Source organism: Hylobates moloch, unplaced genomic scaffold, assembly GCF_009828535.3.
Source record: "Hylobates moloch isolate HMO894 unplaced genomic scaffold, HMol_V3 SCAFFOLD_2, whole genome shotgun sequence".
Taxonomy (NCBI): Eukaryota; Metazoa; Chordata; class Mammalia; order Primates; family Hylobatidae; genus Hylobates; species Hylobates moloch.
Genome location: NW_026652277.1, coordinates 91804875 through 91819551, shown reverse-complemented (window position 1 = coordinate 91819551; position 14677 = coordinate 91804875). Strand labels below are relative to the sequence as shown.

At 32.6% G+C, this 14677-nt stretch overlaps 1 protein-coding gene across 22 annotated transcripts in view; it reads left to right on the top strand.

Annotated features, from left to right (window-relative positions):
* RIMS1 (regulating synaptic membrane exocytosis 1) overlaps window positions 1–14677 on the top strand; it is a 515539-nt gene that overhangs the window by 196892 nt on the left and 303970 nt on the right. For 21 of the 22 annotated variants that reach the window (XM_032153372.2, XM_032153417.2, XM_032153391.2 and 18 more), the window contains 2 exons: window positions 5542–5755; window positions 8549–8560. In XM_032153372.2, coding sequence (XP_032009263.1) covers window positions 5542–5755; window positions 8549–8560 — 226 coding nt within the window. The remainder of the gene's footprint in view (window positions 1–5541; window positions 5756–8548; window positions 8561–14677) is intronic. The other variant, XM_058435213.1, reaches the window with a different exon arrangement.

The window sequence follows — 14677 nt, the reverse complement described above, 5'->3', positions numbered from 1 at the left end:
TTTGCATTCATAGCATGATATTTAGATTTTCAGACATTTACAGAATAATATTTAGTTTTTTAGGCATTCATCTTTGTTTCTTTCGAAATATATACTATTAATCACCCAAACAACTTGTTTACAAATTGAATTTTAGAGTTTCTTGAATTGAATGTACAGTTATTAAAATAATGCAACAATTATTATATAGTGAAACAATGAAAAAAAAACAGAACCTCATATCCTGGGAGAAAATTTCAATACCAATGCTTTTCTTTTGATAGCATTGTGTATTTTATAATACTCTCCATTTCCCATGTGGATAATTTAAATATGTGATTTGTGATCATGTATTTTGTCAACCTCACTAGTCAATAAGAATATATTGTTAATTCTAAAATCGAAGTATACAAATAATAAAAACCTTTCACAAAAAGGTTTTACATTTGCAGTCCCGCATTTACTGTAAGACCATATAATAAAATATGTATTTCCATTTATTATTCATAATAGAACACTGTCACAAATTTGATATAGATTAAAGCATTAAAACATCAGATACAAAAAATAAATGTGCTGTTTATGGTTTCACTACCAGTATCTTGCTTCCAAAGGCACATTTTATTATGAGGACAGCATCTTGACAACATGAGATATCAGAGTAATGTCAGGGGAATATGAATTGAGAAAAGGGCATTAAAGTTGTATTTTAAGAGAACAATGTAATAGAACAGTGCAGGTTGTGGAGTAGGTAGATTTTAAGGATGTAGGAGTGAGGAATGCCCTCTCTCCCTTTCCTCCTTCCATCCTTCCCTCCCTCCCTTCCTTCCTTCCTTCCTTCCTTCCTTCCTTCCTTCCTTCCTTCCTCCTTCCTTCCTTCCTTCCTTCCTTCCTTCCTTCCTTCCTTCCTTCCTTCCTTCCTTCCTTCCTTCCTTCCTTCCATAATATCTGCTGGTAACATAAGGAGCATTGCAGGAAATAAGTTGGAGAAGTTGACAGGGACCTGAGTTGGACTTTTTCTTCCAGAGCAGAATAAGAGAATCTTATCTGTAAGTAATGGAAGAAACCCAGAAAGAAAAAATATTTGAAGATTAAGAGAGTTATAGGCTCAGAAAAAGCAAGCTCTTTTTTCTCTCATTATACTCCCTACTGGGACGTCTATACCGGTAGTTTAAACAAGACCTGCTGCTGAAACAAAAAAGGAATTTCTAAAGCACATGAGAGGAGGGCATAGATGGGTACAGGTCACCAAGGGCCAGCATTCAGAAGGATGTGATTCCCTGTAGAGTTTGGAGTGATGGCTGTGTGAATGGCCTCATAAGCTTTGGGATGAAGCACTTGGTGAAAAGCTGCCCCAGGCCACTTAGGTGTGTCCCTCTGGGAGAAGAACACGGTGCCCCGTTGGCTGTCTTCCTTAGGACCTACTCCAAGATCCCCCATGGAGAAAGTGAGAAGCTAGATATCTCGCCGTCATACCTCAGTGGAGAAGTCTCATCCAACCAACTCACTTGCCATGACCAACTAGAAAAGGAACAATTGCTGCCTGCCCACCTGTCACAGCCAGGAGACCTTCAGTTCTATGTAGCCCTGATTTGTTATTCAATGCTATTTGATGAGATAGAACTGAATCTTTTTCTTTCTAATATTAAATCATTCATACATACAAAACAGTATTATAAAACATATGTGTAAGGTGTAAAGAAAAAATAAACTACATCATGTAACCCCTCTGCCACCAGCTTAAGAAATAAAATGATTTTAGGAATTTTGAGTCCTAGGGTTTGGGAAAAGTTTAGATATGTATTAAGCATATGTATGTGCATATATATATATAAGCATGTGTGTATATATGTATATACATATATACACACACACATACATACACACACACACACACACAGAGAACTCAACAAGATTAACTAGTAAGTTTAATCTACTGGATAGATATACATATGTTATATACAATTAGGTTTATAATTGTCATGTGCAAAATAAAATGAATACTTTTTAATAGTATACACTCTGTAGTAATGCTTTTAAATTTAAGTTCTATACCAGTTTTTGTTTGTTTGCTTGTCTGTTTGTTTTTCTTAATAATTCCCTGAGATCTCTTTTTTCTATCCTTTTATTTCAAACATTCTGTGCCTTTATATTTTGGGTATATCTCTTCAAAACTTCATTTAGTTGGATTTTTAAAATCTAATGTGATGATCTTTGTCTTTTGATGATGCTTCTTGTAATGTATAACACTTGTGATTCCTCATGTGTTAGATTTTTTTTACCATGTCATACTGTAATATTTAATTGTTCTGCTTTGTCTATGTTTATGTATTTATTTATTTTAACTCTTATCTTCTTTTGGATTGACTTTTTTCTCATTCCATATTTTTTCCACTACTGGTTTGGATATCATACACTCTATTTCAATTATTTTTGGTGAATACCTAATTAAAATTTTATTTTCAATTACTTATACAAGAGTTAAAACTGAAGTTCTTGGTCACAGGACTTCGGTACATGTTTCTTGGCATCTGCTTCAGAGATATGTTACTGTTCTGAATTACTGCTTCTCTTTCATTTTTGTCCTTTGAGAATTTGCATACTTTCCAGCTCAAATGTACATTAAAAGTTATCTTTTTAAATATTACACCCAGAATTTTCAGTGTTTTGTGAAGTAGGGTGTATTAGGATATGTTGTCCTCAATATGAACTTGTTTGTAAGTTGTATGGATTTTTTTCTCCAAACAGACTAAGAAAAATAATACCTATATGTATAAATTTTCCATTCAGCAAATATGTGTGTGTATTGGCTGCTACTGAGTAAGTGTATGCCTGAACTATTTGCTAAACTGCATTTCCAATATTGTTTCCTGTTTGGTAGAAGAGAGGTGTTATGTACAGTAATAAAACATAGTAAAAATATTAAATGGTCTATGAGTGACCCAAAAGAAATGCTATGAGATTGCAATAGAGTAAGGTTTTATCTCAGTGGTCAGTGCCCTGCATGTATATATTGCACAAAGATTTCCTGAAACAGGTTCCCTTTTGATTGCACCATATAAAATTCCTGTATGTTTGAATTTAAAAACACACAGAGGCTTTGGTTTTCAAGCCATTATATCTTAGCATAAAGCACATACTAATCAGGAGTTGACAAACTGCTGTATGGGCAAAATCTGGACTACCATCTATTTTTGTAAATAAAGTTTCATTGGAGCATATTTACATTCATTCACTACATACTATCTGTGGCTACTTTCCTACTACAGCAGAAATGAGCAGTTGTAAAAGAAACTACGTGACCCTCAAAGGCTAAAATATTTACAATCTGGCTTTATTCCAAAAAGTTTGCCAACACTCATACTACATCATGTTCTGTATTTTAGAGTAAGTTTATAGGGAAACTTTTTCCTTAGCCTAGTTTTCTCCTTCTCATTTATATTTACTTAAATAGATTTGATTTGGTGGTTCTCACAATAAATATTTATTTATGTATTCTATGCTTAGAGTTTCCTTGGTTAGATATATTTCCTTGCTATTATTCCTTAATTCTTCTTATTATTATTTTATTTATTTATTTATTTTGACGGAGCCTCCCTCTGTCACCCAGGCTGGAGTGCAGTGGTGCGATCTCAGCTCACTACAAGCTCCGCCTCCCGGGTTCACGCCATTATCCTGCCTCAGCCTCCCGAGTAGCTGGGACTACAGCCCCGCCACCACGCCCGACTATTTTTTTTTTTTTTAGTAGAGGCGGGGTTTCACCGTGTTAGCCAGGATTGTCTCGATCTCCTGACCTCGTGATCCGCCCGCCTCGGCCTCCCAAAGTGCTGGGATTACAGGCATGAGCCACCGCGCCCGGCCCTTCCTTAAAATAATTTTCTTTAGCGGAAGAAGTAAGATTGCCAATGCCATTTTGGATGATAACTTTTGAAATAACAAGTGCCCACAGTTGTTTTCTACTAGCTTGGCCCTAGATTAATTATACTTAAAGTATAAAAAGTTCAATGTATCAAATAACTCTTCAATAAATTGACCAGATATTCTTGCATTCATTAAATGAAATATCACATATATTCCTTTATGAAGTGATATTAGGTGGGCTTTAAATTGGGAAATATTTCAGATCCTAAACTACACTGTTATGTGCTGGTGCCTGGATGTTTGCTTTAATTATTGGAATTAAATAGAAAAGGTGTCAACTGGCAAAGCAGCAAAGGGATTTGAGAATTTTTAAAGTAATCACAGAAGTTCTGCTTAAGAGCTATTAAGGTTAAAAAGAAAATATAATGAAGTCTCAATACCTCAAACACTGCAGTACCTGGACCTAACTTATTTGATTCTATTTCCAGGGAGTATCAATTCCTCACAGTTATCTTAGATTGAGAACAACAAACTAACTGCCTGAATTAACAAAAGCATCTGTGTACTCTGTGTCCTAGGGAATACTCAAATCCAGAAAACGAACTCAGATACCCAGATGAATTTGAGCAGGAGTCCCTCTTTTGACGAAATAGCCAATGACTATTGGTTAGGCTCAGGACAACTCTCAGTTCTCACTTTCAAAACCAAGACACCCTTCCACTGGGGCATTCACTGAATGTTCTTGTGTTCTGTTCAGAACAGCAAACAGTTCTATTTATAGAGATTTAAGATTGGGATTTGAACTGATGTCCATGGGAGGAGACTTTAATCACATTAAATGTGAACATTCTAATGGGTGGTTTCCCTAGACAACTTTAGTTGTCCCCACAGTCAGTAGTTAATCAGGAGTGGTTGCTAGCAAGCTTCATACATATTACCTGGTTAAAATAATGAAAAATTGGACTATGTAAAAATCTGCATATCTATAAGGTAAGATTTAGAACTTTTGATGTGAACTGGAAGAACTAGGAGCTCAAATATAACGTAAAAGCTAACATTCTGTGTACTGTATTAAATTAGATACTTGATGCCAAATAGATAAGTAGGCTCCAGGAACGGGGGCAAAGGCATCTATTTTGTAGAAGACAGATTGCCCCGCAACATAGTCTAAAACAATATTTTTCAAAGTATGCATCATGCTTAAATACTGGGTCATGGAATCAATTTATTGTGACAAGCTTATTTTTGAATTATATTCAGTATTAAAGTTAGAATAGATAGAAAATAGTAGAGTACATCATATGTATTTAGGCTAAATATTTTGTGTAATTTTTGTTTCAGTTATATGCACACATGACTAGTTGTAAAGTGTTGAGCTCTCAGTTGAAATATTTTGAAACATCTAAAAGAAACAGAGGCATGGAATAGATACTCAAATTTCATTGCTGGCGACAAACAGTGCTTATGTAGCTTCTACATACACATAGTTCAGTGCTAATAAGCAAAACTGGAATTATGGAATCATGCTAACACATATCCTACCTTTGAAGGTAAGGTTAGTGGGGAAAATAGCTTTGTATGTTTTGCTTTAGTTCAAATAGCTATGCTTCCTTTTTGTTAGGAAATATTCCTTGTTTTGTTTGTTCTTGGTTTTGTCTTCCACTGTTTACTTAGTTTGCTACCATTTTCTCTTTTGCCTAGGAGATTGCATCAACAGTTTGAAAGCTATAAGGAACAAGTGAGAAAAATAGGGGAAGAAGCGCGGCGTTACCAGGGCGAGCACAAAGACGATGCTCCGACTTGTGGAATCTGTCATAAAACAAAGTTTGCTGATGGGTGCGGTCATCTCTGCTCCTATTGTCGCACTAAGTTCTGTGCGCGCTGCGGAGGCCGCGTGTCTCTACGGTCAAACAACGTGAGTATTCCATGAACATAAGGGGCGTTGTGAATGTGGATAAAAACTATTATGCCTTCCAAACATGAGAACACGTGCATCTTAGAAAGCAGACATGTGCATAAACATACACATTATAATGAACCTCCTTCATTTTGTTCATGTCCTTAATAAGGTAGTGGAATACTGAAGAAAATAATTCCTAAAAAGAACTTACTTTATCTTTGTTTCTTAATAAATGATTCCAATTCAAAACCAACAGATTACCTGTGAGAATTCATTTAGTTTTTGAAAAATGCAGTTAATGTAGATTTAATATTATCATCAATTATAAAACTCTTGAAAGTTATGACCAATTCTTTTAAAAAAGTTAACTACTTTTGATTTCTGTAACATTAGTATTCAGACTGAATGCACGTAAAATGCAAAATAACTGAATGTCACATATTAAGCAATGATTAGCCTCTATGAGAGTAAATTCAGATTACTGACATGTTAAAGAAATACAGTGGCAAGCTTATCTCATGGAAATTATTTAGATATTTAAAGTCTATTGAGATTTGCACTTCTCATTTTCTTCTCTATAAGATATATTCTCCCCTGATGATGTTTCCTTATTTGGCTTAAATAAGAGCTACTCCTGTTATGCCAGTGCTTTAAATAAATGCAATTTTTGAAGCGTTAACATGCTAATATGATAGGAACCAATATTATTATTTATGAAATACTAGAGTGATTCTAATAAATATTTAGTTTAGAATACATTTTAATGTTATACTTTATCATATTCTCTAAAATAAATAAATAATTATTTATAGGGAAATCTGAGTTTTCCTTGATAGAGATCTGCAGCTTAATATAGAACAGTTACAAGTATGTAGCTAAATAATTCCCAGTGTTCCTGTAAATAATTTGTCATATTATCTAATCATTAACAGATTATAATACAGTCATGTTTAAAAATAACACGAAATCTTTAAGCCCTCTTAATATTTCTCTAATTTGCACATTACAGTTAAATTTAAAACAAGCCTCCCAATCAACATTATATTCTTTAGTAGTCTAGTTATGTTATAAGTCAGATATTCTAAAATTTATTCCGGTGGACTTAAGACACTGAGTGTAATCAATGTATCTTTTTTTTTTTTTTTTTTTCTTGAGACAGAGTCTCTCTCTGTCACCCAGGCTGGAGTGCAGTGGCGTTTGGCTCACTGCCATCTCCACCTCCTGGATTCAAGTGCTTCTCCCACCTCAGCCTCCCGAGTAGCTGGGATTACAGGTGCCTGCCACCATGCCTGGCTAAGTTTTGTATTTTTAGTAGAGACGGGGTTTCACCATGTTGAATAGGCTGATCTCGAACTCCTGACCTCAGGTGATCCGCCCGTCTCGGCCTCCCAAAGGGCTGGGATTACAGGTGTGAGCCACTGTGCCTGGCCGATCAATAAATCTCATACTTTAAGGTGAGACTGTTACTACCTCTGTGGTTTTAGGAAGATAACATCTCTGAACAGTTTCTTTACCTATGAAGACTGGATAATAATATTTACCTTGTATGGGTGTTATGAAAATTAAATAAAAATAATTAAAATCTAGGTCTTTATGATATGTATATTTAATCTTTCTTTAGGGTCCCATTCTTATGACTGCATAAGCTTTCTTTTCCTCTTCTAATAGTGATTTCTTATAGGCAATCATCATATGCCACTTTATAGGCTTTCTAAAATAAACTTGGATATTAAGGTCGTATCTGGCACATAGAAAGTACATAAGATCTATTTGTTAACTTCCCCTTCTATAGTGCTCTTTAATACATTATTTTGGAATAAATTCTTACAGGTAAAACTTGGAGACAACATCAAAATACTTAACAACCCATGTGGTAAGGACACTGTTCAGTCTGAAAAGATGCTGCAGTGAACAATGAGGTGCAGATCAGCTGAGTGCTAGTGCTGGCTAAGCACCCACAACTGTTAAATGCTTTTACTTCTCATTATAGGTTTGAGGCATGCCAATAGCAATACAGTTAATGATTGATATATTAAAGTCATCCGGTCTTAAAAAGGAGAGGGTGTTTAAAGAAAATTGAGCTAGGAGGTACTTACGCTTTGGAGAGGACACTCAGGCCTAGTGTAGTTCATCTTTACTAAACCCATCCAGTCTTGGAAAAACTATTTAAATGAACAAAATAAAAGAAAGCACACATCTTAAGATATTTCATTTGGAGCACAAGACAAAAACATTGTATAAAGTTGTATTTTTCTATAACATAAACATTGAAATGTGTATCACAAATAAATATTGCCTGTGGAATAATTTATAGCCAAAATAGTTAACATATTTCTCTTCCCATTTTTATTTATTACAAACATTTCTCATTCTTTACATTTTCCCAAATTGTGACTATCAATATTTTAACAATAATTTGACAAAAGTATTCATACAACTGTATGCATTTTAATAAAATATTTTTCAATAATAGGTAGACTACATGTGGTAGTGAATTAACCTTCTTTATGAAGAATATTTTAAATCTAGATTTACTAATCCAAGTTCTAAAATATTAGGAAATTATTGTGCCTAACTTGTATCTGACATATAGCAGGACCCATAATGTTTGCATTTTCAATGAAGGATTGAACAAGTACTATTTTTTAGGAAAAGTAAACATTTACTTTTCAAAATAGTTGTGCATTAATACTTTAAAGAAACACATAACTGTTTTCTTAAAACCAGTTTATTAATACATGGCTCAATTTTGTTTTTCTTTTCTTTTTCTTCTTTCTCTACTCTGCTTCCTTGGATGCTTTCCCAAAGGAGGACAAAGTGGTTAGAATCCATACTTTCTTTTCTATCATTTGTTATTGTATTGTTGTGAACTTTATTAAGTGAATGTTGCACCTAGTATTGTTAATAGCTATATTTCACAAGAAATTATATACTAGGAAGAGCTCATTTCCAGTTCTCATGAAAAAAAAATGAACATTTAGGAGCATTACAGAGTTTGATATTAATAGATAAAGTCTGGATAGTTTGAGTTCATGATGACAGTGAAATTTTAATATAATTTATATCATTGCAAGCTCATTTATCTGCTTGACTCTGAGTTTTGATGATTATTCCAACTACTTTCAGAAACAATAAATTCTAATGGGCTCTACCTTTTTCAGCATGCAAAGGCAGGTGATTTGAAACTTTATTGCGGAAGGAATGGAAAACACTTAGTAGAGGGAATGGATCAAATTCAAGTAAAGAGGCCAAAGTATAATCATTTTTCTATAGAACACAAGTAGCAGAGTTGTCATATTGAACCACATTTTGCCTTTTTCTTCTCTCTTATGAATATGAATAACTTGTTAGGAGAGTAAAAGGTCACTTCTAACTCTTATCAGCTGTAGAAACCACAGAGGCTCTTTGTGCCTGGGAAGATAGGCTCCAAGTAGAATGTTCAATCAGCCTTTCCTTTGTATACACACTATACACCTTCATTTGGTGTAAATGACTATACACCTTCATTTGGTGTAAATTGTATGCATACTATACACCTTCATTTGGTATAAATTACACCTTCATTTGGTGTAAACTTCCTCACAGCTCATTAATCTACCAATAAGAGAATGAGACAATGAGTATTTCAGGTTCAATATATCAACAGAGCTGCCTTTGTTCAAAAATTTTAAAGCTTATATGACACACTGCAGTGCATAATTAGCAAGTATGACATTAAATTGAACATTAATCTGTGTTTCTAAATTTATGCTAGGATATGCTCGTCGATTTTTTCTATGAAAAAGAAATAGAGTTGAAAAATTATATGGGATAATCTATTTTTGCTATTTATTTTCGTCTGTACCATTGATTGTATGTGGGATAATTTTAGGGGATATTATTATAATGCCAATTTCATCAATATGATTACTTTGGATGAGTTCACAGTCGAAACGTGGGTAAAGTTCCTTTCAAGAGTAAAAGTGTAAGTAAATAATGCTGGTGTTTCGGCAGATTTGGTGATAAAATTTAAACTGCTCTCCTGTAGGGCTGGCCAAACTCACTATCCCTTTGACAGGATTTCCCATAACGGTAGGTTATTTGTGCGTGTTATGATTATAGTGTAATGAGAATACAGGTGGGTTTTGTGGACTCAGACTAAAAATAGAATGGAAAGACCTGTAAAATATAATCACTTTCAATTGTTTTCTTCACTTTGGTTAGAATGTATATATCTATCACTTTATTTTTAAGTACTCTGTCATAATTTCTTTAAACACCATTTTAGCCTATTGAAGGAGTTCAATGAATGGCCTTTCTAGCCAAGGGAAACTGAAGCCACATTTTGTCTTAGCCATGTGAAACAGAATAACTGACTATTAAATGAAATACTTTATTGCCAGTTCTTTCCCTATTCCTCTGATCTCTTTTATTTTTAGTAGAGAAATTATAATTTACATGTGTGTGGTGTTGGTATAGGTGGAAAGGGAAGAGAGATAAGGGTGAATAAAACTTTTCTAAAAGGAATCTTCATCTTGATCAATATAATAATAATAAATTCTACTTGATCTGTTAAATTGGTGAAGAACTGTGATTAAAATAAAGGAGTATGTGATATGAAGTCCTAAGAATAGCTAATTTATAAATGTTTCCTTTGTTAAGCCCAGCAAAAATATTGTCATATTTTCCATATCAGCAATATTTTATTTTAAAACTTCATCCTCAGCGTAAATCATATCTAATAATAACCTGGAAGATTTTGTATTTACTTATAAAGAAAATTGCTGTCCTAAAGAATGACTTTGTAATGGGCATATGTAATGGTTGATAAAAGAAAATTATGTTGTCAAGTGCTCACTCTCATTGGCAAAATTATGATTATATTTTTTAATTCATTAAAAGCTGTCCTTGAAGCCTAAATATATAGCAATACTGTAAAATTTCCCATAGCCAGTTTAAATTACTTTTATCTTCGTTTTACTATTTGGTGGCAGAGGATTGAATTTAGATAGCTCTCTTGATAATATTTAACACTTTGCTGCTGCTAAGCCAACTGAATTGAATCCTGCAAATTTAATTCCTTTGGGATTTCCCATAAATTTTCATCACTATTTTTTTAGTAGGGACGATTGGTTGATGAATATAGCAACTAAAATGAACTTGCTATGTTTCTAGTTCATCTATGTTTTCACAAAGAAAGTGTCAGGTTTTATAAGTTAAGATTATTCTACAATAAATGTTAGCATTACTCTGAAAAACAGAACCTTACTATTTTCTTATTCTTTCAACATATGAAAGCTGCACATACCTACCTTTTAAGTATCACATATAAAAAATAATTTTTATATCAAAGTAATAAGAAGACACTAAATTGACAAAGTTACAATTTTTCAACTAGTTTTTCGTAACTGTCCATTGATGTTTGTTTTAAGACATCATACTAAATGATATGTTAGTAAATAAATATGCTTTTATAGAAAGACTTATAAAAGGTGGGAATAGGCTTGGATGGGACATTGCCAACTGAATTTGAACCTGGCTGTATTATAAGGTGTTGTCTGTGGGATGGTTGATTCTTAACAGCTTAAAAAACTTTACTTTCAAAGACTCAGCTCTTAAATACCAAAGTGATCATTTATTTCTTTCTCTGGCTAGCATTAAAGGCAACCAAGAAAAATAACCATTTTAAAAATGATTTGCATGATTGCATTAAATATTTATTCTTATTACGAAAAGTCTTCTCAGAGTTATCCATATTTAGCTCATGGCATGATGAAGCATATGATCCTAATTTACAACCTTCAATCTTTTGAAAAAGTGATTATAAGAGTTTGCCTGGACCCACTTTTATGTTTTCTTCTTTTCATCTGGATGTTTTGATAGATTTCTCTGACAAAAGTTCTCTTTGAAATTCTTCCCAGAAAAATAACATAGGTCTATATAGAAAGTTTATAAATATAGATAAATATATCAATAAGAAAAGTTTAGAAGGTATCAAGAGAACTTTCATTTGGCAATTTGGCTGATTAGATTTCACAAGTTGTCTGGTTTTGCTGAGCTTATCCTAGGGAGTAATAAAACATCAAATTGCAGAAACTTTTATGGAAGATAATTCAGAAAGCTGTGAATTTTTTATAACAAATCTATTTTTGAAATTTGCTATCCTGTTTTTGAGATTAGCTAGCCTGTTTTAACCTCTTGCATTCAGCCTTACTATTCTTTAAACTTCATATGATTATTGCATATTGCATATTATTGCATATTATCAAAGTTTTGGTTAGTCTTGGTTTTGTATCTTCCCGCATCATCTTTTAGTACAGTTATAAAATCTGTTTCAAGAAATTATAATTTTTCAAATCAGTATTAAATAAGGTTTCATAGTAGGACTATGGGAGCTGCTCAAGGGTATAGGAAATTAGCCTTTTCTAGTATAAGGAAAGGGCTGTGGTAGAAAGAGCTTCCAAAAGGTTAAGGACTATGGACAAAATTCTTGATATTTTTGTCAACATACATTGTCAAATCTTATGTTTATGTATCTAGGAGTGGAATTACTGGGTCACATTAAAACTCTATGTTTATCCTTTTGAGGAACTGCCAAACTTTCCCCAAGCAGCTGCATAGCAATAAATGGGGGTTTCAATTTCTCCACATTTTTGTCAATGTTTGTTATTGTCTGTTTGATTAGGAGCCATCATACTGCAAGGGAATGAAGTAGTATCTCATTGTGGTTATCATAAAAGTTTTTTTAGCCAAAATTATCAAACTTGTTTGATATCTCCAATGATTCAGTTTGTGTGAACTTTTATTCATACATAAAAATGCTTCTAAGTAATTTCTTGAGAATGAATTTTTTAAGACATATTCAAAGTTTTAGAAGTTCAATTTTTTTCTTCTCTGGGCATTCTTTATTTCTCTAAATTAGAATTATATAGGTACTTACTAATCTGCATAAGTCAATCCAAACAGGAACTCTGAAATTTAAGATAACTTGGAATTTAGTATCTGTCTGTCTGGACTAACTATCCCTAGGATGCAAAGTAAGAGATTTTTATGACCAGTTGAAAAGACTGCTTTTTAAGCTCACAGAGAACTAGCAGTTTCAGTTTTACCTCTCAGCCATAGGTCCAAGATTAACAGAGAAACTTAAGTGCCTACTTTAAAAGGCTATTCTTTCATGGTGCATATAGATACACATTTTAAGCTGAATTTATTAAATAATAAACTTGCAAAAGAAAGTGTTTATTATCTGCATTACATATTAACTATTTAACCTAATGTAGTCATAATAAAATTAAATTAAAAGTCCCTGAATAAATGAATAAATGAATGAGTTCATGTAACCCAAGGAATAGAATTTATTCTTAATTATAATAATTAATTTTAGTGGCTGCTTGGATAAACAAAAGTAAGCTTAGTGATGAAATGCAATTGAATTTTCTTGAATACAAATAACTTTTATATTAAAATGAACAGAAAGAGAGCATCTTGGCATGAATTAACATGTAAAACGCATTTATTGAAAAGAATGAGATAATAATTTTGAAATAAAAATAATTATATATGAGACTACTGATGACAGTAAGCCAACAAATGAATAAATAAATGAATAAAAATGAATAAAAAGGCTACTGTGGTGGCTCAACTTGTAATTCCAGTACTTTGGGAGGCCAAAAATTTAAATTTTTACTATACGTATATGTATACGTATAGTATAACTATAATGCTATGTTGATGCATAATAATTTTATGAATGTTTTATTAAAGAATAAATAGAATTCCCTCAGATTTCCCCTTAGTGTACAGGATGACAACTGTCTAGTAATTCAGCCAACACCCCACCAAACCTTTTAGTGCCAAAAGCATCTCGTGCCGATTTTCTTATAAGCCTCAAGTCTGCTAGACCATGACTATTCCTCATATTCTATTTATTAAAGCAGCTTTGAAGATATTTTTTAAATTTTGGAAAATATGTTCTAAATTTATTAGTTTTGCAGTTACTTTAAAAACTTCAAAAATATGTTCTAAAGCTTGTAACCATAACTTGAAATTAGATATGTAGATCTTAAAAAGTACTTGTTTTTATATATGGCCTTACTAAGGCATGTAACAAATACATTTATTCATTGGCCAATTTATTTTGTTTTTGTATGTATATATGCAATAGTTTTTTCACACGTAAACTTCAACAGCAAATATTTTGTTTTCAGAAAGTAATCCTTTTGAATCACTTTATAATGGTGGCAAAATAATTTTGTGCATTTAATTTATGAACATCTTTGTTATAAAAGGCTTAATTTTTATAAAAATCAATCAAGTTGTTTTTATTGACCAATGAAGTGCTGTTACAACAAATTACATGGAAAAGAGTAGAAAACTAAATCTTTCAGGGAGAAAATAATATGCCTTGTGACTCTTCAACTACTTCTACGGAATTTGAAAATGTCTGTGTCTTTTAAACTACATAGAAACACAGAAGACAAACAATGACAGTTACTGAGCCAATGTGCAATTATAATGTTTTTCAGTACAAGCTAAACCAGGAATGACAATCACACGGAGAAGATGCACTTGACGGACAGTATCACAGAAGTTTCTAGGTAGGGCAGTAAGTCAAGCCTCAGATCAGTAGTTGGGATTTTTCTTGTTTTGTTTGTTGCTGTTTTTATTGTTTGTTTGTTTGTTTTATTTTACTTTTAGACATGGTTGAAACTTGTATTACTTTTTACAATTACTTTGTTAAATTACGTGTCAGACTAGTGTATGATTGTTCCCCATAAAAAATATATCTTCTGAAATCTATGTATTTTAGTTCTCTTTAAAATTTACTATTGCTAGAGATGCTTAAATTGTTATTAGATATCAAAGGACCATTTGGGAGGACTCTTGTATATGAGATTTATGCATCAAATGTGGATTAACTTCACTTACCAGATATCAATAACTATTAACTTCTCTTAG